We start from the raw sequence: 25,275 nt of genomic DNA on the forward strand, positions 1-25,275 counted from the left end.
TGTATAGATGTGGTCATAATAGTTTGACTAAGTAGAATATATTGCTTTTATTCATAATAAGCAACATCAAAAACATATTTTTGGTTTTATAAATATCAAGGTCTGTATTTGCTGTACATGTTTGATCACAATTTTGAGGCAATTATGAAAATAAATAGAATTTTCTTTGGACTGATTATGAAGTCATTTTATCTTTAACATAAGTATGAAATATAATTAAATGTTTAAATGCATAAATTTTATATAATTTTCTCATTAAAAAAAAGTTTGCCTTACATTAATGCATTTTGAATCTGTTTTGGAGAAATATCTGCAAATATTAGGGCTTTGTATATTTAGAATACAGTATCAATTATACTACTTATTATTAAAGTATGAAACTAATGAATTATTTCATAAAATAATGTCAGTATATGTGTTATTTAGTAGTTAGTAATTTTTTATAGCAAAGCACATAACAGCGGTCTGAAGAGTGTAAATTTGTAAGGGAAACTAATTCATATTAATTTTGAGTTTCTGAAAATCCTTCGAGTCCTATTATTTTGCTAGGTATCAAGTTAGGGTGAAAGTATAGTTTTTAATGCTTTTATCCAGTTTGGCTTGTCAGTATATTTTATTCATAAATTAATAAATACAGTTACTGAATTAATATGGTATTATGAATTTTGTATATATGAAATTAATGTTGGTGAAATTATATGTGAAATTGTAGTATCTTTTGTATAATGTAAAATGAAATGCTTGAAAGAGATGATGCTGCCCTGGAAAAATAAGATTACAGGGGATAATCTATTTAACATTAAAGTGCTATCTTGCTTAATTGGCAAGAAATTTAGAGCTGAATTTGGAGTATTGTTATATCCTTGGGAGCTTTGCCGTTTGTGCTTTGCACTGTATTTGTGTTTAACATTCTTAGTAGTTTGAAGTGTAACTACCGATTGTACTTTGTGATTCTGAAAAGAGTTGAAGAAATGAGTATTTTTGTGGAAAGTTCCAGAACTGTGAAATGTTTCTTTTGGTTAAATAAATTTTATTAAGCTATCATTGGTTTGGTATGCATTCAATCCATTACAAACCCCTACATATGCAACAGCATTATTAAACATTTTAAATGCTTGCATAAAAGCAGTGCTTTTTAGTAGAGTCCATGACAAAAGATATAAGTATTTTAATACACTATAGTTTTGTTTTCTTTCTTTTTTTTTAACATGTTTTGCTGAGATAACAATTAAATCTTAAATTTTGCTGCTGTTGTGTTATTTGATACAAGTAGGATATTCCATGAATGAAAGTTTGTCATATAATAAGGATCTCTGTTTTTAAAAAATTACATTTTACTTACTGTATTTTTTTTCCCCCTAAATAATTCTTTTCTGTGCACTTGTATTTTTACATGCTTTTTTTCTATCTCATTTATTAGGTAATCAGATTCCAATTCCCTCAAGAGTTGAGAGAAGCTTATTTCGTGCGATGACTTCATTTGATCCAAAAATTAAGTTGCTTGTTAATGAGGTATGTGAAAAAAATTTTATGTATGTAAAATGTTCAAATGCAAAAATATTTGTTATTCATAATACATTCCTACTTCATTTTAAATAGCAAAAGTCACATATTATTAAAGCCATAGAGCTCTAGAATTCAGATTGAGAACTTAATTATTCAGTTATTTGGATTGCTTATATTTCTTTCTCTGCCTAATAAGTTTCTAATAATAATTTTTTTTTTTTCTTTCTGTGGGCAGTATTCCCCTTTGGGTATATTTGAATTATTTAGGAGTGACAAGGGTGTTTAGGTTTAAAACAATTATTTTATAGTTCTGTTTTATTTAGTTTTGCTATTTTATGATGCTGGGAATTGATCAGCTTTTCAGATCTCCTCACCAACCTCCCTCCCATTCACCAAAACAAAGCAAACATTATGGTTTCATATGTGCACTCTATTACTGATTATAGCAAAATATTTGAGCGTTCTTGGGAAGAATGCCTTTATGGAGAATTTCCTGAATTAAACTACCTCATATTTGTAATTAATGAACATAATCCCGAAACAATATGGACAGAAAAGGGAGGTTTGAGCTTAATAGCACCTCTTGTGCTAAAAAAAATTAGTTTCTAAAACTTTAAAATATTCTTTGAGCTTTCCTGTTGTTGAATGCCATATAGTCGAGCTTTTACTGTATAATAATAGTTTTTACATGATTGTACATATGTGTAATTTCTATTGTAAACAAATTGAAATATTTTTTAGTATTTCTGTGGGTAGCATTTTACAGATATAGGATGTATTAAATATATTAATTTTTTAGCATAAAATTATCAATTAAATTATATAGTAATTAAATATACCTTGAGTTCACGAATACCACGTGCCACCGAATGAGACATGCACCCTTTTCTTTTCCGATGCACCAAAAAAGAAACAAAAAAATGTCCACGAATATGTCGGGCATGTTTTCATCAAGCCTACTAAAAGCTAAATTTACAAAAAAAAAAAAAAAAAAAAAAAAAAAAAAAAAAAAAAAAAACTGAATTATGAATATAAAGAAATATGATACCAATCGACTGTTATCGGGAAAGAAATCTGAGCTACCACCTGCAGCTTTTGCAACTCCTGCCTAAGTATGTAGCAACACATACCCAGTAACATTTTAATGAGAAGGAATAAATTGCGTAGCAGAATTTCATCGGGCATAGCACTTCAGAAAAAAGTGGCAAAATGTTCAAGTCGTATTCCTGATCACCTAAGAACAAGTCTCATTTTGTGTTTTTTTATTTCCAGTCAAACTATCGTATGTTCTTCTGTTGTAGCGGTATAAGAAAATGAAGAAGCTTATGTTTTGCTTTTTTTGCGATATCAGTTTTTCCCCTCTCCAAGTGCTGCAACTTCAGCCATCCGCAGGCACACACTGGCTCTGAAATGACAAAAACAATACCCTTCCCTGCTTTTGTCTTGGAACTGGTTTGTGTACCGGAATTCCTCCTTTCTTAATAGCTGAGCTCCAGTGCTCCTGCCAATGTTATGACTAAAGCCAAGTTGAACAAAAACCCGTCAGAGAATAACAGTTTGGTGAATGTACCAGTATAGCTTCTACAAATCCCTGGCCAGGATTTATTATTATGGTGTTTACCCATCGCATATTGCTTTGTTTCACGTAAGCCACACATTTCGATTTTTCTGATTAAAATTATCAAAAAAATCTGCATGTGGGATTCATGAGAGTACAGTAATCATAAAATATTAATAAAGCTGTAAGTCTGCACTCAGATGTATATATACGCATTCATACCTTCAAAAAGAATAAATAAATGTTTAAAAAGTTTTTAAAAAGAATTCAGGAAAGTTTGAGAAAAATTGATTTAAATAATATGCAATGATTTATGTAAATGTTATCTATATTAAATTTGAATTTAAATAATATTATAGGTGTCATGTAATTAAATTCCTTGAAAAATCCATATTTCTTGTATAAAGTATTTGAAATGTTCTTATAAATCTTTTTTAGGTTAAGAGGGCCACATCATAATTATCCATTTTCCATTTTTTTATATTCAATCTTGCATTGCTTTAGATTATCTGTGCATGTATCTTTGTGTAGAATGCTGTGTTATTGCAAGCAATGTTATTTTTTCTTGCAACTTGGTTTCTAAGAGAAGTCATCATTAGTGGAATTCTTTCCAACAAGGGATGTTGATAGTGTATCTGATCTTAACTTCTGTGTGGAGTATTTTATTCTGATAAAAGATCTTGGATACAGTTTTTAGCTTTGAAGATTTATTTTAATTAAAAATTTATATAAGTATTGCTGGAATTTTTAATTTGAGATAAATTTAAGTAGTGTGTTGTTTAAAATGCGTATTTAAAACTTTTAAAGAATTTTTAGAAAGTCAAAATATTCCCTTTTGGTTTATTCATGTTTCTTTCTTGTCTATGCATGTGCATTGATGTATTGGTTAACACAGATAACTGGAAATGCATATGTTTAATTTTAGAGCCTATGAGAATAAAAGTTAATTTTGTTTTATTTTAATGATTAAATGTTTAAGCAAGTAAAAAAATACTCCCATTATTTAATTTTCTGAAAAATGTGTTTTAATTTTGCTTTATAGAAATTAAAATACTTTATTATTTTTCCTAGCCAAATTAATCCACTTTCTGTGAGCACTAGATGTTTGGAATTTTACTGATATTCATGCTACAGTGCTAATAAAAATGTTTTTAACTAACAGGTATCTTGTTTTATTTCAGCACTCTATAAGGATGGAAAATTTTCTAATTGGAGCTTACAGATTATTAAAAGCATTACCTGAAGGAGGTGCTGCTATAGCATATTTAAACGCAGAAAATGAGTCTCTCAAGAAAACAATATCACGGTTGAAACAGTGTGTTCATTACATGGAAAAAAGATTTAAAGATCACGTGAAACAATCTGCTGAACGAGGTTACAATGCAGGTAACATTATTACATTGTGTTCTGTTATCCGTCCAATATTAAAATCTGTTTTTTGAAGACCAAGATGAAAGTTAATAATTCTATTTCAGTGGAAGGAAAACACAACATTTTCTGTCTATGAATGTTAATTTTTTTCTTGTGTGTTTTCGGCAGAAGGACATTTTTCTTGCTTTACAGCACCTTTTTCAAAGTTTACCATTTTGTGTATTCCACCTTTTTCATAGTTTTTATGAAAAACCAATACAATTGTAGTGTTATGATTTCGCCCTTGAAGATGCATAAAAAAATGAGTTATTTTTGTAATTGTGGGTTATTTTTATTAATCATTCTGTCATGGTGGTTTGTTGGCAAATCTGTTTTTCAAGTGTGGTTTTATAAGACTTAGGACAGTGGCTCTGAATATGAAGGAAGGAAAGAAAGGTAAAGTGTGATTTTCTCATACATTCTCTTGAAACCATGACACACACCTCTTGTTTATCAAAACAGTCAGCTACTTGCCTTTAAGGGCCCACGAGCAGTAAAGTCGCTGAACACTGGTAGTTCGGTCCGAGGTTCGAATCCCGCGAACGGGCTGGTTGCATGGGCATTTTCATGGTTTTCCCCATGTGTAATGTGTATACGAGCCAGTTTTCCTTAGAAAGTCCTCCACGAAGGCATCCCTCCCCTTAGGCAGATAGTCCTAGTGTGCTTTGCCATAATTAAATACACCACACCACTTGCCTTTAAGATCAAAAGGTTTTGACATGTTCAGAGGTAAATGTTTTGTAATTACGTGAATATAGGTATAAATATATATTTCTTCTTTTTATGTAATATTCCAAAGTATTAAGTGTGTGAAAGAATGTATTCTTAAACATTTCATTCTGAATGGAATTAAATGCTATGCTTTCCTTGTGCTCTGAGCAGTTTTAATTTAAATATCATTTTTTTCACAAGTTTTCGCTAATTACATTGGAAAGGAATTTTAAGGTAATTTGATTTTATTTGGCTAATGATTACAAAAATATAAACCAAAGTTTATTGTATTATTAACATTAAAATCACACAGCTATTTACAGAGCTTCTTTCTGAAATACTCTCTCAAATATGAGATCATTTTCAGCTTCTGGGGCATCTTTTAAATCAGAAATAATAGTCACTCTATAATTAGTGCTTTGTTTGGGTCATTGCAAGTTAGAGCACATTTTATTTTAAATAGTTAAATATTGCCTCTGATTTCTGTGCATTAACTTGATCTGTAAATGAGGAAAATAAAAAGGGAGTATTAATATTGTTTAAAACTTTTAACTGAATTATTGTAAATAGTAAGGAAATAATTCTTTTAATACTTTATCAGATTTTTTTTTTCTTTTCTTTTTTTCTTTTTCTTTTCTTTTCTTTTTCTCTTGATTTCAATGATACACATTCTCAAAATTCTACTTTACTACTTCCTTAAATACACTGCAAACACACACACACAAAAGGGGGGACAGTTCTATATCTCCTGTTCTACTTGGCCGATTGACGAAATTTAACTTGTGTTTTTCATGTCTCGACTTAGGATATTTATTAGATTTATATATAGAATTCTTCTAACATAGGTATTTTGACAAAAATCGGACTTTTTATGAAATGACATGCCAATTTTTTCCATATTTCGATTCTACAACTCAAATTATGCCTAAATATTAAATTTTGTAAAATTTAGTGTGAAATTTACGGAGAAATTCAAAAATTTATCTTCGCACACTTTTTTTAGTTTGCAGCAAGAATAATTCACTAGGCAAACTTCCTAATTTATAGCAACTTATTTTCCTTCCCTTTTTTTCATTGAACACGAGGAGAAAAAAGGTCATCATTCATGCTTTTAAGTAATTTTAACAAAATGCATAAAACACATTTGGCATTATTATCGTTTATAACAAATATGCCAAATTTCAAAACGTGCCAACATGTAAACTTCCGTATATCTTAGGAAATTTTGAATAACAAACTCTAATTTTTTGCAGGTATGCTTAGAAATACATCTACTTTAAGATGATGGGAAAAATTTTATAGGTTATTATTCAAAATTTCTTCAAAATAAAAATTATTTAAAAATACAAATTTTAAAAGTAAATCATAAAAAATGGGCGAATTATATTTGGATTAATCCTAAATTTCGAGTTCTGGACGATGAAATCAAGTAAGTTTAACAAAGAAAGAGATATTAATAAATGTGTATCAAATTCAATTAACATTGAGGAGCTAAAATTTTGAGAGCTAAGTTTTCAAAAATGACTTGTGCAGTTTTTACAAAACTTGGCAGTTTGGCGTAATTTGAGTCTTAGAATCGAAATATGGAAAACAATTGGCATGTCATTTCAGAAAAAGTCTGATTTTGTGTCAGAATACCTATATTAGAACAACGCTATATATAAAGGTAAATACATCTCCTAAGTCGTGCTTTTGGGACATGGAAAAATGCAAGTTGAATTTCGTCAATCGGCCCTGTAGAATGAGAGATATATAGCTGTCCCTCCCTTTTTTTGTGTAGCGTAAATATTTGATATGTTATGCTTTACAATATCTCTCAATAGATTGTTTTCCAGTACAATTCTTGCTTAAATATAAATGCATTTTTCCATCAGGGGTTAATGCTTACAATTAAGTGTTAAGAACATTATGTTTAGAAATTATTCATAATCATGATAAATTTAGTATATTTAATAAATAGATTTCTTCACAGTAACATTCACAGGAGTTTATGAATGAACAAATCCTTTGTCTGAATACATGTATAAATAATTAAATAAATATTTAAATATTGAATTAAAGGCAAATGCATATTTTTTACAAGGATATGCATAAATACTCATATATATAAGCACAATTTTTACATAAGATACATATATAAATATAAATTGAATGAAAATTATGTACATAATTTTTTAATACACACTAAAAAAAGTTTTTTTTTTTCCTTCAAAAAATCTTTCATAAAGGCATCTTTCCCCACCAGCGGCCAAGCAGTAAAATCGCTGAACACTGGTAGTTCAGTCCGAGGTTCGAATCCTGCGAACGGGTTGGCTGCATGGTTGTTTTCGTGGTTTTCCCCATGTGTAACGTGTCTACGAGCCAGTTTCCCTTAGAAAGTCCTCCACGAAGGCATCCCTCCCCTAAGGCAGATAGCCCTAGTGTGCTTTGCCGTATTCTCAATACACACCACTACCCCTTAAGCAGGTAGATGCTTTATCCTATTTAAAAAACTTAACCTGACCTTGCAGATACTTTAGCATGCATAATTTTATTTTTACATTTAGCCATCAAGTTGCAAACTTTTGATTTAAAACTTGTTTTTGGATACATTTATTATCAAATTCAAATTTTCTAGTAAATATATTTTGGCAGAGCATTCCATACCTCTCTGAGAAATTTTACCCGATTTTAATAGTTTTCTGTTGCTATAATAAATAACAATTATCTATTTCACATTTGACATTAACCTCATTGTCATCTTAATTGCCTTTTCTGCACAACAATCTTGCTTCATTTTTTTAAACAGTTAAAATAACTAAGTTCACAAATATGCACATTGCAAAGAAAATACAAAGTATAACATTATGCAACATGTGTTGAAACAACATTAATGATCCTTTTTTTTTTTCATATTGTGAAACTGTTTTAAAATTAGCAGATCACTACTCAGTTTCTTCTCCTTTTATTAAGGATTAGGTAAAGAAACACAAATTGGTTTCATTTCATTTAACAGTATATGTATTGTATAACAAAGATTTTTCAGTCATAATTTTGTGTTCCATTCAGTCATCCATTAAACATGTTGCTAAATAAAATTTAAAAAATGAGATAGAGAACTTTAGTTTGGTATTTGTTCTCTACAACTCTGTTAATTACTGACCATGAAGAAAGATAAGTTTTGTATACAGTTGATGCACAGATACTGAATTATTTACAATATTTTTGTGAAAGTAAGTGTATATTTTGAGCAAATATTTTTGATGACTGCTTTTATTAAATGTAAAATGGGATTTTAATTGTTTGATCAGATAGCCTGGCTCAGTTAAAAGTAGGCGGCCAGTGTAACTCTGATTCAAAATCCATTTACGACCACTTGTTTCTGTGACTCCTTTGCCGATGCTTTATTTTTCTTCTTTTTTCCCCTTTCTAGTAATTTCGTTCTCCTGATGAGGAGGGACCTTTAGCTGCCCTCGAAATCGATTGAGTGTTTTAATATATGTGCACCAAATACAAGGTTGTTATTGCGATTTTGATTATTCAGTGTTTCTATTCTTTTACTTTTGAATACGTTATTTCCCAGTGTTTCCATTCTTTTACTTTTGAATATGTTATTTCCCTTTGATCTTTAAAAACCTGTGAGGAATGATAATTTGAGCTCCAATCTGATGATCATTCAAAGGAAGCTTTAAATCCTATTTTTGTGTGAAAATTAAAAATTTTATCCTAAATTTCTATGTAACTTTAAAACTATTAAAAATTAAATTTAGGAAAAATTTAGAATTAATTTTAATAGTAAAATAAATTATTGTTAATAGAACAGAAATAAATTACTTCATTGATGAATAAATCTTTTCATTTCAGCCAGAGTTGTCAAATGTTTTAATAACAGGAGTATACAACAGTGTGCTGATAAATGTAATGCAATTTATCATGAATATGACCTGAAAGTGAAAGAAATAGAAAAATCATTGGAGAAACAATATAATGAAAATTTAGAATCATATGAAAGATTACTACGATCTTTAGAAAGTGATAAACGTCGTCTAGAATTGCAGAATTTGAAATTACGGGTAGACGTTGAAAATTTTAAAACAGCCGTGAAAACCGCAGAATTTCAAAGCAATCAATTATTGGAAGAAATTGAAAAATTTAAAGTAAACAAGGAAACTGTAGAATTAGAAAACAAGAAATTATCAGAAGAAATTGAAAACCATAAGATAAACAAGAAATATGAAATAAATGCTATTATAAAAGAAAAAATTGACAGCGAAAGACTCAAATGGGAACAACTAAAGAATGAAGAAGTTATGGAAGCCAAACGTGCTGATTGGGTAAGTTGCAATTAAAAGTTATTATTAGTTTTATTTTCAATTTTCCTTCTCTTGGATAGCTGATTATTAGGATAAAATAAAGAAATGCTGTGTATAAGAGTGTGGTATTTTGGTCTTAATTAATTCCTATTTTATTTTCATGTAATACAGTACAAAGTCCGAGATCCGGACTTGTCAGGACTTCGTCGTTTCTGGATTTGGGATTTTCCCTGATATTAGATCACTAGTTTAAATCTATTGAGATGGCACGTAGAAATTATAAAATTAAAAATATGAAATTGTGATTTATGAAATAATTAAGCATTTATGATCTAAATGGTATCAAAGTATTAAAAAAAGACTTAATATTTGTGTACTTTATTAAATATTTCTTTCAATGAAAGTTGTTTAAGTTGCTTTGTTTTTTTATGCTAATACTTTCTTTTTAATTCTATAGACAGCCATAATTTTGCATTTAATTACAAAGTTCCATTGTTCAAGTTTTGTACTTACTGTGTTTGAAATTTTCAACTAATTTGTCAGTTCAAATTTTCTCGTTTTCATTAACCTCTTTGTCCACCTTCTTCACTATTGGTAGCAGTATTTTCTGGATCTAGAACCATATAACAAATTTTGCCATCTGTTAATTGATTGATAACTGGAGCATTGTCATCGGAATGAAAAACTTCTGTCATCTTCATTTATTACTGTTTCTCCAAAATTTCACTCTGGTATAGTTTGCTTAGTTATTTATTATACTTGCATATATTTCTTGCACATGCTTAAGGCTTATCTGAGTCCTCAATAAATAAATTCCCACATATAATTGAGTAAAATCAAGAAGCAAACAAATTTGGTGTACCCATTTTCATAGGGAGTTAGACCCCCCTTTTCATTCCAGCTTAGGCAGTGATCAGTCCTGTTTGGTTCTAAAGTAGAGAAATATATTGTTTTCAGATTTTACCAAATTTGGCTGATTTTCCAAAAGGGGAGTAACATATTGTTGCTTAGAGAATCGCAAATGACAACAGAACTTCCAAATGGGACTGATAGTAGTTCTTAAGATCACATTAAGTCCAGTCATAAAGAATGTTTTGGAGAGTTTAGGTATCATTAAAAAATATATTACCTGTTGAAAAATCTCAGAGATAAAGATTTGTATCAAATTGAGCATAGAATTATCAATAGTTATTCCAAAAATAAAACATTGGTTTTAAAATTATTTCATGGTAAAATGATACGTATTACATCCTATAGTTTTATATAATTCTTTTAAATATGTTTCTAATAATTAATCATAATTATTATTCCTAATGCAGTTTTAGCTATTGAATATTTTGCTCACATGTGCTGAAAATGTCTTATTCTTACAGCCCCTGATAGCAGGTTGCTTTGGATAATGAGCCATTTTTACCTGTCCCAAGAGCAACCTCTTAAATAGATTTGACTATATATGAATTATTTATATGAAATAATCTGGATGTTGGAGACATGTAGACAGTATTATTCCTAGGATTTTTTTGGAAGAGTAAAAATACTCCTTGACTTTTTTAGGAGTGAAATTCATTTATGAGGAGTAAAATACAGAAATAGCATACACTAACTACATATACAGAGACAAATTTTCCATAAAAAAAACACTTTTTTTAATGGACAAAATGAAATAGAAAAAAAGACGCTATTTCGGTTTTTGACAATTATAGCATATATTAAGTATTTGTAGAAAATATTAAACATTATAAATAAAAGAATTTTTTTTACATTAAATGTTCTAAATCAAATATTTATTTAATATTACAAATTTAATATCCTTTTCCTCTGATTTTTCCACAATGTTACAGCTGATTTCCTTGCAATTTCAAAACTCTTTCAAAATTAAAGTCACAAAAAACATTTATTCTTAGTTACATTTAATCTCTCTTTTATTGCAATTTTAATCTCTTTTTCCCCTGATTTCCATACAATATCATAGCTCTTTTAAAATTAAAGTCGCAAAAAACATTTTGCCTTAGTTACATTACAATTCTAATGTCCTTTTCCTCTGTTTTTTCGACAAGGTTACTGCTCTTTCAAAATTAAAATCACAAAAACATTTCCCCCTTTGTTCTTTGAAATCTGGGCCTTGCCCAGATATTCTTGTTAGAATTTTCAGTTGTTTTCCCCCCAATCTATTTCTCCTATTTGATTTGATCCTATTTTGATTAGAAATTTCTTTTTCATAAACAGCCATTGACAAAGGTATTGTCATAGCTATTTGTGCCAAGGCTGTAAATCCTGGATATAAGAGTTCACTTTCTAAACTTAAATGAAAACTACAAATTGGCAAACTCTTTAAATTTGAATTCTTTGTAGCATGCATAAAACAAGGTGGTTCTTCAAGGTGCTTTTGCTTTAACTCTTTTGCTGAAACACTCAAAAACGAAGTAGAATCTGGCTTATAATAATGTTTAATAACATTATCTAGGGACTCCAATCTTGATGATTCTGTTGTAACACAAGAGGGATTCAACAAAACATCAAAATCTTGCAAAAGTTGCATCTGCTGAAATTAAATCTTTCTTGCAGATTCTCTATCACTGTACTCAAAAAAGCATTTTTAGCACTCATGAAATCATTTAAACATTTAGTAAAAATGGAGAATTTAATATCTTGAACTCGATAATACACATTATTAAGAACAGACTCTAAAAATTCCTTTAGATGAGTGCCATGACCTTCCTTCCTTTTTCATTTCCTGCATGCGATTAATAGTTGATTCTAAACTGTTAACCAACTCGTAGAAGTCCATATCATTACTCTGAAAAATTCTACTTTCTTTGTTCATAATCAGTAACACATCTCTCAAAAATGACAAGGTGTCTGCAAATGAAAATTGTGAGCATTGTTTAAGTAGTCCTGAGCCCTTTTCCATAAGATTGCTTGTTTTTCTGTTTGCAGTTATGTCTGTCAGGGCAAAGATCACAGCATCATAACTGATATGACATGCATCAGCTGCATTCCCAAGTGACAACCACCGAACAGCATGCATGTCTTTGACAGTTATGTTTGGCTCATTTAACACATCTTGCATCAATTTCAGCTTTTCAGTCCTAATATTGGGCATGTGAAAATAAGCATACAATGAACCTAAAATTCTCTGGCAGCTTGGAAACAGGGATATTCCATCAGCAGCTTGGGAAACAGCTAAAGCTAAATGGTGAGCTATGCAGTGATAGTGCAACAAACCAGGTGTAATACCCTGAAATTTTTTGCCAAGTCCGTTGTTTTTTCCCATCATAACCGCAGCACCATTTGTTGAAAGGCCAACAACTTTTGATAACGGTAATTTTTTTAGTTGAGAAACTTTATTACTATTTCTTCCAATGCATCTGCATTGCATTCACCCGATAATTTTAAATTTGCCCAAAGACTGTTTTGACTTTTATTGTTTTTCAAATATTTCACATATATAATTAATTAATGGTCAACTGAAATATCTGTTGACTCATGTACCGTTAAAGAAATATAGGGGCCTTGTGAAACATCCTCATCCAAATTTGATTCTAATACTTCCAAAATAGCTTTAGTTATGTCTGTAACTGAAATTTGAGATAAATTCAAGTTAGTCTCTTTCACAGTCTCATTTCCTAGTGATTTCATAAGCATCATTAAAGGTGTAAATTTTGTTAAAGGGAGTTCTTCTTTTCCAATAGTGTAAACAGTTTTGAACTCTCGCCATCTGTTGCTGTAAAATTTTCCTTTTTCGACGACATTTTCAAGAGATTTAGCATCTTTCTTGGCATTTAAGGAAAGCCTGTATTCCATAGTTTTTTCATGGCAAAACAAAGTACTTCTTTGGAAACATGATGAACCCATCACTCCCATGCCATGCTTCATATTGGCAGATTGACCATGTTTTACAAAACATATTATTTTTCTCTTTATTGAAGAGGACCCAAGGAAATTCTTTAAGCCTCTTACTTAAAAACTTATCATGTTTAGAAGTAGTTTCTTCTGGTTGTTCATCAATCTTTGGTTTCTTAGCTGACGGTTCTGAGCTGATTGACACTTGGCTTGACGGCTTTTTTTTAAAAAAACTTCTTTATGGATTTAGAACTCAAATTTAAGTATTTAAAGTAGTTTTTCTCCTGGAATAATTGCTTTGGTCTCAAGGGGACCACCCTATTGAATTAAATGGTTTTAAAAAATTAATTAGAAACTAAAAAATATTTTTGATGTGCTTCTCCTATAAGCTGATCACTTGTAGAAATTTTCGTTTCATTTTGCAGACTGTATGGCATTTCTTAAATTTGAAATTTTCTTCATATGTGATCTTAATTTCGCTTAAAATATTAATTTTTATTTGAAAGGAATTTATTTTATGAGAGCAAATACAAATTAAGTTGTTTTAAGTGCGACATTTAGTTAAAATCAGTAATGAGTTTGGCGATCTTGTGCCATCGAATTAAAACAATAATAAAAATTATACTTTTCTCTTACAGAATATTTCAAGAAAACAAGAGTATTTACAGCAAGGTTTGTACAATTCGAAAAAGTACTTATTTTTGCCCAAAAATCGGTAAAAATCTCAAAATTTACGCAAAATACTGATTTTTGAATAGATAAATGTCAGATAAATATTGATTTTCGCGTGGGGTGACTCTTACACGAATTAATTTCATATAACCAGAACGTTAAGTCTCGATTTGCCCACTAGAAGATCGCAAGGAGATGTCTGTTTATCACAGCTGACAATTATCTATGCGATTCCAATTTGTGTACCGAAAAATGTGATAAAATTGCTATTTTTTTTTATAACGAAAAGATAGCAATAAAACACCCAGATTTGCGTTGTAAAACTAGTGAAGATCATGATTTTTTAAAAAGATTGGAATTAAAATTTTATTTTTTTGCTCTGTAAAATTTGGACCTTTTTTTCTGACTAGCGCAGAATAATGAAAGAATTAAAAATACAAACACTATAAGCATAAAAATAATTTAAAGGCATATTAGAAATCATGACAGAAAAATTTTAAAAAACTTTAAAATTTTACAAAATTAAAAAAATTTACCTTTATATATGCTTTTACTTGCCTTCAACTTTCTGAAAACAGTGCAAAAGATTTTTCCAGCTTGTAATGTGAAATTTCACCGAACTCCCAAACCACGTGTGTTGATAGGCAATTCTACTGTTCGAATGACCATCCAGTAACATGGAATGCATGCCGAAATTGGTGCTCATAAATATACAATGAAACTTCAATTTCATTATAAAATTTCCATTATAATCAATTTCATTATAGTCAGCTTCTTTCTTCTACCCTCGCCATGATCGCTGAGCCACGTTGTGCCGCACGTTAGGTGGTGTTTTGAGCAGAAAAAGTATTATTTGTTTATTTCGGATTGGCGCTATGCATTTTTAAAGCTAAACCTTTGTTCAAAATTCAATGCGTGAAAATATGCCTAGCTAGTTTTCTAAAGCGTACTTATGATTTTCAATGCGGGAAATACGCTCTCAGAGGAGTTAAAAATATCTCTGCATGTAGATATATGTAGTAGTTGCAGTCATGCTGGCTGATTTAATACTTTTTTTCCCATTAACAAACATTTTTTATGCCTTACCTGAAGTGAATAGTACTAATTTGTAATTGTGTCTTGCCTTAGGCAAATAGTTTTCACACAATTTGTGTAATTTACCTGCCTACCCTAGCACTGTTTAAAATGCTTGAGAAATGAAATGCAGCATAGTTTATTATATACCTAACCTAACCTAGCATGGTTTAAAATGCTGGAGAAATGAAATGCAGGGTACTATGATCACAGTCTTACAACTTTGGGTGAAATATTATCTCATCTTTTAAATTTAGTGAATATTAGTCCAAACGACTGAACAGAAAATGCTGATATTTCCTGTTATTCCCTTAGTTTGTTTGTTTATTTTTTTAGAAATTGAAAGTAAATTTATTAATTGTTGCTATAAAATTTTTAACTAAAAATGTCCTAAATATGGCAATTTATTTCTGTTTATTATAATTGATTACTGTCAGATTTCAAGTGAATATGTATTAAAAATAAAAGTTTTTTTTTCTGTTTATTTTCTAGTGTAACGTTTGCTTGAAGTCGGCTGTTATTCATTGTTGTTGGAATACAAACTACTGTAGCAATCAATGCCGTCAGAAACATTATGAAAAACATTCACGCCACTGTCTCAATGAAGAAAGTAAGAAGGCACCAAGTGCTTCGACAGCATCTGCAGAAAAGCGTAAAAATTTCACACAGCGTTCAAATATACAGGTGAGATTTATTTTCGTGGGCTCTGAGGGAAAAAAATGGTTGCTAATGCCTCAGAAGGTTAGACTTTCGCAGTCCTTCTGAGAGATTCATTTATGCTTCAGTTGATGCCTTATTCATAACCTCTAAAGATTCCGAGAAATATTTAAGATATTTGCTTATTTTCAAAACTTCAGAGATTTGGACTTTGCATATATGTTTCAAAAGACACCTTTGGTCAAACATCTATTGATTTCTTAGGTTTCCATTTTACTAAAAATAGAATAGAACCTTTTCTTGACGAAGACAAATATATTTTTAGATTTCCTTCTACCAATTAGCTTCAGTCAATTTCACCAATTTTTAGGCATGTTTAACCTTTAACAGATGTTTCATAACTAAAACAGCATAGGTTCTTTCTCTTTCAACAAAGCTGCTAGAAAGACACACCAATAAAAAGAAATTTCATTCTGTTTGGGATTTATCTGCATAAATACCGTAATTTCTGGAAGAAATGCCTCAACGCTTACGTGTTTAAAACTTAAATTTTCAGCGGGTGCGGCGTTTCAACCCATGTGGCGTTTAGGTGCACTAAAAATAAAATATTTCCTATAATGGTCATTGTACATAGTTTGGATGGCCTTGTCATTGTACATAGACTGGTGCTGTTCCCATACAAAAGACCACTCAGTTGCTTTTTGCCAACATTATTTTGTTTACATTCTTTCCCTTGAACGTGCCTTATTTCCCCTTCAGCATGAATTGATTTTTCTTGGCAATCTGCCAGATACAGATCCCATCAGTTTGGGTGCAAGTACTTATTGGATAGTTTTAAGTAAGAAGGGAGCAGAAAATTTTTGAAAATGTCACCTAAACGGCACAGAAGCTATACTGCTGGTTTTATGCTTAATGTAATTTCACGTGCTGAACAAATTGGAAATAGAGCAGCAGCTCAAGAGTTTGAAGTGGACAAGAGATGTATTCGACGTTGGAGAACTGAAAAAGAATTTTAAAATATGCCACAACAGAAACGAGCCAAAAGAAGTGGTACTGTAAGTTGGCCAAATCTAAAGGATGACCTTGCAAACTGGATAAAGGAGCACTGAAGAAAGGGAATGGCAATTTCGATTGTAAAAATTCGCTTGCAAGCAAAATTTATAGAAAAACAAATGAACATAAATGATTTCAAAGGAGGGCCTTGCTGGTGTAGCAGATTTATGAAAAGAAAAAATATTCCTGTGCGTACTAGAACAGCAGTCGGGCAACAATTACCAATGGACTGGCAGGATAAAAAGGAATCTTTTCTAAAATATGTGACAGATATTATTGACAAAAAATAACTTCTTCAGTCACAGATATTAAATATGGATGAACGCCGTTAGCTTTCGCCTCTCCTGCAAACAGAACTGTTGATGAAACTGGTGCAAAAAATGTATCTCTATTTATGACGGGGCATGAAAGAACGTCATTTACATGTGTGTTAGCTTGGGCCGCAAACGGTGACAAGCTAAACCGATGATAATTTTTAAATGAAAGACTATTCCGAAGGGAGATTTTCCTAATGACGTAATTATTTGTGCAAACGAGAATGGCTGGATGTGCAAAACAATCGTGCATGAGTGGCTACAAAAAGTTTGGCAGTGTCATAAAGGATCTTTTTTCCAACCAAAAGTATTATTGATAATGGATTCCATGCATGCTCATTTACTTGAGTTAGTGAAAACCAGATGTCAAAAATTGTCTACGACCATAGCAATAATTCCTGGTGGTTTGACAAAAATCTTACAACCATTAGATTTTTCAGGTAATAAATCCTTCAAAGCTGAAGTCCGAAAGCAGTGGGAGTGTTGGATGAATGAAGGATTGTATGCGTATACCAAAAGTGGTAAAATGCGTAGAGCATCTTATGAAGAGGTTGCAGCAAAGTGGGAAGTGCGTGGAAATTGGTAAAATCATCGTTAGTAATTGCAGGGTTCAAAGAAGCTGAAATTATATCCTTAGATAAAGAGACACCAAGAGGATGAATGTGACGATCTGGAAGACTTAGATCATGATTTACTAAATCTTTTTAATTCAGATAGTGAAGAAACAGATTTTGATAACTTCATATGATGTATAGTTTGCTGTAATTCCTTTTGTAAGTAAAATTTAAAATTTCCTTTTGTCATCCAAATTTAATATTCCATTGTTGCAACTTTTTTTTATAATATAGTCTGAGTATTACAAATTTAGACTTCTTTAGTGGGTAAATATAAGTATATATGTGAACGTAAATATATTTTCAACATTTCTTACTAATTTATTTTTGAGTTATGGTTTCATTTCATGCATTTTTCTTAACTGATATGTCATATATCAGGATTTTGGTTGAGATTTTGCATCTATACGGCCCACGAAGATGTCACGCACAATTTAATCTATTGCGGCGTTTCTGTGTAATTTAAATTTTTCCCCTGCCATTTTTCTCAAGTGCGCCGTTTACGCTGATGCGGCCTTCCTTCCGAAAATTACTAAATTTGAACATTTAGGCAACCCTTTCGGGACACCGTATTTTCGGAGCCCAGCTGAGCATCTATATGAATTTTTCAGATGTTATAGGTAGTGGCCATTGTCTGCGGAACATGGGAACCTGTAGCATTTTTTTTATTAAATGGTCCGTATACGACAGGGAATTATTTTCAGTTTGTTCTGCAATTAAGAAACTCCAGCACATGTTAGAAGGCAAGATTCCCACAATTCCACCTTGGCAGTTATGGCATTTAGATTTCATATCCCAGTATCCCACTGACATTAGGCATGTGCAAGGTTCTAAGAATGTCACTGACAACACTCCCCCCCCCCCCCCAAAAAAAAAAAAAAAAAAAAAAAAAACCCAGAACAAAATCTCCATTTTTGGATTTTCAAACATTTTTTGAAGCCAACAGCATGATCCAGAAGGAAAACAACTCATCATCTTTGAAGCTGGAATTTAAGCCAGTGCTCTGATGGACATATTCTTTACGACAGCTCTACAGAAGTTCCTAGTCCTTTTGTTCCAAATTTTTTTCTCTGATTTTTCTTTAGTCATCTGAATAATTTCTCATATTCAGTAATTGCAACTGTTATAAAACTTATTTGTTCTTAATTATGAATGGCCCAATATGAAGCAGCATATCAAAAACTGGGTAAAATCTTGCAAATCTTCTAAAAAATGGAAAATACACAGATATAAGAAAGGGCACTTAAAGCCATTCTCTCTTCGTGATGTACACTTATTAGGAATCCACATGGATATAGTTTTCCTGTTACCATCAGAAGGTAGCATGTACTTTTTGACATTAATAGATAGGTTCTCCAGATCTGATCTCCAGACCTATTCCAGATATGAAAACTAGAACTGTGCAGAGCTATTTTAAACACATGGCTATGTTTGCCACTTGGTCATAACAACTGAACGAGGTTCTCAAATGAGATCCAGAATGTTTGCAGAGTTTGCACATGTTTTGAATATAAACAGAATCAGAATTTCGACTTACCATCCAGTGTCAAATGGCATTCTTGAATGCTTTCACTGACATTTAAAATCCTCTTTCAAGGCTCAAAAAACCAATAACTAATGTGAAGTACTTCAGGTATTGTGCTTGGTATTTGGACAGTCATTAAGAAGGATTTACAGGCATGATGCGGGGAATTGGTGTATAGTACAGCTGTAATGCTGCCTAGTGATATAATAACAACATCTAAGATCTCTTTGTATGATAGATACTCAATTTAGAGTGTGTCCATCATAGAATGCAACAAGCATTATCTGTATTGTCCTGCTATATATTACATAAATTCTACATTAACCACTTGTGCTATGACTAAACTTCATGGTTGCGGTGCCGTGTACTACAATATAACAAGCAGTAAAGTGTGTCATTTACGCCGCACTGCATTTGCAAGTGCAATCCAGAGCTGTAACTCAAGAAATAAACAATCTCGTTGTTAGGCGACGTGTGCATCACATTATTTTCATTTTTGCGATAAATGCCTATTGACGCGGTGTTCACGTCGCTCGCGCTTTGAGACAAAAGCATCTCGACGTACGTTGCATGTCTTTTTAGCACAAGTGGTTAAACTGTGTGCATGTGTAAACTTGCATTTCAGTGCCTTTGCTATTTCAGCAGTACTCATATCCACACATAGTAATTACGAGAACGGACAAAACTTTTACAATTGAAATTAAACAGCCTTAAATCCACTGTGTAAAACAAGCCTATTTGCTTTCAGACTTTGATTTGCCTGTACTTAAACCAAACCAGAAACTTAAAAGACAGTTCAACAGAATAAATCTACTACTGGACTCTCTAGAACTCTAACTGTGATAAAATTGGACTGACATGTTTTTTCCAAAGAAATGTCTTAGTTACAATTTAATTTTTTCCCATTTATTATTTCATTTCTGTATTTGTGCATTCCAATTGAAATGCACATAACAGCTGTTGAAGAGCATGGATTTGAAGACTTGAAATAAATGTAATTTTTTTTTATTGTATATGATATCTGATTGAAGTTCTGGATGAATACCATGGACAGTGCAAACCACAGTGGTAATCTATACCTATCTACAGCAGGAACAAACATGTTGTATGTTTTACTTTTCATTTGGCTACAGATAGTATCATTAAAATTCTCAATGAAACAGTGAGGCAACACTATTTATCATGTATTTATAATGAATTTTTATATATCACTGATTTCAGCTTAACCAAATATTTTATCTGAATTCTTAATTAGGTGTTCAAGTATTCAATTATTAAGATTTCATTGAAAATGAATTTATACTACAGTTCATTTGAAAATAAAGTAGCGATTTCAAGTAATAAGATATTGTTTCATATATCAATAAAGGCAGTACTAAAAGTCTTTTCTAATTTTTGGAAATCATTTTCAATCTTCTGAAATTTCATCACTGTCAATTGAATGAAAGGTGAATAAGGAGGCACATTCTCTCATTCAACAACTCGGGGGACTAGAGAACTGTTAACTAGGAACTAGAGAACTGTTAAAAACATATGTCTTTGAAGTACAGACTTATTCTTTATTTTGACACAAGGTATCCATTCTTCTAACTCCTCAGTTAAAAAGCCATCCACCCTTATATCATTTGCAAGTTAAAAAAGAATAAGTCTGCACTTCAAAGATACATGTTTTTAACATGACTACCTTTTACTAAATTCTAAAAAAAAAAAAAAAAAAAAAAAAAAAAAACTTGATTTGCTATTTATGAAGGTGGTCAAGTCTCTCTGACCTGCTCCATATTTCAGTAATCCAAATGCTTGTCAGCTTTCTGTTCATCATCAGATCACCATCAGCCAGTCTTTACCAGTGCCAAATGAGGGCTGCCTCTAATTGAATTAGTGTAGTAAATGCTGTATTATAGTTGCTGAGTATTAATATCGCATGCCACTCAGTATTAATATAAATATCCAAAATTATCGTTCAATTTTGTTTGAACCATCTGTTTTAACAAAAGTTATCATAGAACTTAATGCTGTCATATACCAGCATAATATATATTTCTGTTGAAGTTGTTGTTGCATAAAATATTATATTTGATTATGTGACTATTAGATGCTTCCTACTGACACATCAACAATTGATTGATGCCTTTTGATGATGAAATGTACTTTTGCCTGTGTTTAAACTCTTTTAAATAACAAGCCACAGAGTTGCAAATTCTCCCGATTTAGGCAGGAGACTCCTGATTTTTGACCGCTCACCCGCCAACCCGATTTACAATATATTTCTCCTGACTTTTTCTTATTCTTATAATTTCTCACGATTTTTATTGAACTTGGCTTAATACTTCGTTATATGAACAAAAAAAAAAAAAAAAAAAAAAAAAAAAAGCGATTTTGGACGTCTGAAAGCAATTGAATTTTCTCTAGATTATATTTAAAACAAAACCTTGTGAATCAGATGAGAATTTTTGCTTTGTGAGTGAGAGCATACGTATCCAGAAACGTTGTTCTGCAATGAGCATCGAGCTCCACTGCGTGGCATATATTAGCCAATGAGCACAAAGCAAGCTCAAGGCTGTTATATGGATGTTCTTTAGTTATTTCATTCATCTTGTTCTGAGTTGTGTGAGTACACGTGCCTTCGGAAAATAGTTTTAGAAATTATCATCTTTTGCTATGTTTACGAGAAAGGTGAAATACTCCCGTACATTTCAAAAATAGTACACAGTTGACTTTCCTCCCATTATTTCCTCAAGGAAATGTAAGAAATTTGCGATGTGTACAGTCTGTCGTTGCGATTTTTCGATTTCGCATGGCAGAAGGTCGGATGTTCTCAGTCACAGGGTTGCCACGCTACCTGGAGAACCGGAAAAGTCAGGGAATTCGAAAATTGATTAAAGAATTCAGGGAAAAGTCAGTAAATTTAAGTATTTTTGTCAAAATCTGGAAAAGTCAGGGAATTTCATACAACGATCCTGCCAAAAAAAAAAAGCAATTTTTTGCGCCGCCGTCGGAAGAGAACTTTTTTGGCGAATTGTGTATCACGTGAGTGTCATTCGGGCAGCTGGCATAGAGCAAATTTTCGCAGCTTCAATTTGATTGTCTTTTAGAAAGGCAAAGCAAGTTTCCTGCAACTTTTGGTTTCAGTATTCTCGGGAATCGCATGTGCAGTGCATGAGCTAAAGAAAGTACCTGTTCTCGTATAAAACAAAATGGGTTTAATCCTAGTATACGGTGCCATGGAGGTTAGAATCAAAGAATATGTATTGTAAAGAAGGAAAACCTCTCTGCAACAGACGTGGCTCCGTTCCATCATAGAGGGAAACAGCCGTGCATGCGTGATATATCTGTCGCCAAAGCTCGAAACCAGTGTTTAAAATTTCTTTAACCACTTGCGCTAAAAAAAAGTCGAGATGCTTTTGTCTCAAACCGTGAGCGACGTGAACACTACGTCGATAAGCATTTATCACAAAAATGAAAATAACGTGGTGCACCCGTCGCCTAACAACGAGATTGTTTATTTCTCGAGTTACAGCTCTGGATTGCACTCGCAGATGTGGAGCAGTGTAAATGAGATACTTTACCTCTTGTTATATTGTAGCGCACGGCACCGCACCGTCTTAGCACAGGTGGTTAAACTCTAAAGGAAAAGAAAATATTTTTTGCCGCAAGTAAATTAATTCATGGATTAGTTATTTTCATGGAAAAATAAAACTACGAAAATCCGTTTTTAAAATTATTGCGAAAAATCCAAGAAGAAACGTCCTTTGATAAAACGTTTCTTCTTGGATTTTTTGCAATAATTTAAAAATGGATTTTCGTAGTTTTCTTTTTTGTCAAAGAACGTTTCTTCTTAACACGTGTTTCTCAATTTTTTGTACACATCGCGGAGAAGGAAATTCTGGCAAATTTTCCCTCCGCATTCTAGCGGCGTAATAGCATTTTACTTGTATGGAACCTTTTCTTCTTTACATAGACGTTCTTTGGTTAGAATAATCTCCATGTAATGGGATTTGGCGACATGATGATGCGCAGTAAACGGGTCATTTGGGTCTTGGCGACAATTTTCAAAATTGTGCCAAGGCCTTACCGTATACTAGAATTTTACCGCAAAATCTTTTTAAACCATTTTTTTTTTAATAAATACCTTGACATTTTGCAGTAAAATAAAAAAATTGTAATCAGTCATCTAGGCTAACCATGTAGTATAACTATATTCGCTAAAATATCGTTAATTACTCTAATTCAATTTTTAAGAAATTATCTTTATTTTTATGTTATTCGTATAATTTAATGTTGCTTATTCCCTCTAAATTTATTTGTTATTAGTAAATAATATTTCCAAATTTCAGGAAATTTTCTCTGGCATAATCCTGAAATTAATTCTAGCATTAGTAGTAGTATTCTAGCATTAGTAGTCTAGTAGATGACATACCATCACAAAATTTAATGCACATATTTTTTCCTTATGTATGCTGCAAAATAAATATAAAATACATCAGTTTATTAAAATAGATTTCTTTCTTTTGTTTAGCTGCAGAATGTCTGCAAGAAAAGCCTTATTTAATTCCAGATTGGGAATATTCTAATCTCAATCTTCAGTGGAGAAAACAACAACTATTATAATTGTATTTGTGTTTTCAAGTGTTAAGGTGCCTTTTAAGAACATACCTCACACAAATTAAATTTACTTAAAATCTAACCTAATTAGCATTGCGTTGTGATTTATAAGGACCAATTAGCCTCGTGTTGAACTGGTGATGATCATGAGTAATAATAAAATAAAACATGCATTTGTTATCCAATGTATATATCTTAAATTTTATTAAGTTTCTTAAGTGGAAAAGTAAACAAAATTATCAAAGTATACCAATAAATGTCCTCTGGGATTTATTGAATAATTAAGTGAATTTGCTACACAATAGAAGTAATACCATAATTAATTTACCTCTTAGCACAGCCAAAAAACGAAAAATTGAATTTTTCTTCGGAAACAAAGGACCAAAAAGTTATTAATGCAGAATGTGTGTTCTCTGCCTTTTTACTGGAGCACAACCTGCCACTGAATGCATAGGATCACGCTGCAGCTTTATTTAGAAAAATGTTTCCCAATAGTGAAATCGCTAAGAAATACTCAATCGCAAGGACCAAAGCAGGTACAATTGTTAAAGAAATGGGTTTGAAAAATAAATCTTCAGTTATTGATTGCCTTAAAACAGCTCCATTCTGCCTCTCTATGGATGGAAGCAATAATACCGATTCAAAACTGTATCCAATTGTTGTTTCTTTTCTTAATCCAGAGTCTTCAGAAATTGAGCGCAGTTTACTGTCCCCACTTTAGAAGGACATTTGACAGGCTTTAATATAGCACAGCTGATTATTAAAACTTTAAAAGAAAATGCAGTCCCTCTGGATAATTGCTTAGCACTTGGTGCCAATAATGCACCAGTAATGGTAGGCTTGAAGACTGGTGTTGCAGGCATCTTAAGAAAGGAAAATTCAGATTTGTAGATTATGAGGTGCACCTGTCACCTCTTAAATTTAGCAGTTGAGAAAGGGGCAGCTTCTTTACCAATAAATGTGGATGAACACATTGTTGATATTTATTATTATCTTGAAAGGAGTTCTAAAAGGAAGGAAAAATTGAAACAGTTCCAACAGCTGCATAATACTGAAATGAGAAAAATTTTGAAATATGTGTGTACGCGCTAGCTGTCTGTAAAGAAATGCTTATCTAGAATCCTCAATCAATGGAACCTTTTTGCATTTTTTAAAGAAGATGTAAATACTTCGAGAGTTAAGATAAAAGGCTCTATTGAAAGTTATAAAATTATTAAATGGAGATATGGTTACTACTTACATTGCTAAAATAGGTTTGAGAAAAAGTAATTTCTGCTCCATTCAGCAATTCAACTGGCAGTTCTAAAAAAAATACTGCAAAATATAAGCATAAAGCTGATACAAATTTCTCTTGAAATAAAAAAAATTGCTCAACAGACGAAACATTTTCCGATTACTGTAAGTTTAGCTAAGCACAAATCTGCCACTGTTCATAACATTCTGA

The 25,275-nt window shown here is 31.5% G+C and overlaps 1 protein-coding gene across 5 annotated transcripts in view; it reads left to right on the forward strand.

The window, feature by feature from the left end:
• Positions 1-25,275, forward strand: part of LOC118184157 (uncharacterized) — a 180,001-nt gene that overhangs the window by 136,362 nt on the left and 18,364 nt on the right. For all 5 annotated transcript variants that reach the window (XM_085816080.1, XM_085816081.1, XM_085816082.1 and 2 more), the window contains 4 exons: positions 1,421-1,512; positions 4,246-4,450; positions 9,029-9,498; positions 15,559-15,750. In XM_085816080.1, coding sequence (XP_085672206.1) covers positions 1,421-1,512; positions 4,246-4,450; positions 9,029-9,498; positions 15,559-15,750 — 959 coding nt within the window. The remainder of the gene's footprint in view (positions 1-1,420; positions 1,513-4,245; positions 4,451-9,028; positions 9,499-15,558; positions 15,751-25,275) is intronic.

The sequence above is a fragment of the Stegodyphus dumicola genome, chromosome 4, assembly GCF_044657685.1.
Source record: "Stegodyphus dumicola isolate Sdum_Otavi_A_Nest chromosome 4, ASM4465768v1".
In the NCBI taxonomy this organism is placed as follows: Eukaryota; Metazoa; Arthropoda; class Arachnida; order Araneae; family Eresidae; genus Stegodyphus; species Stegodyphus dumicola.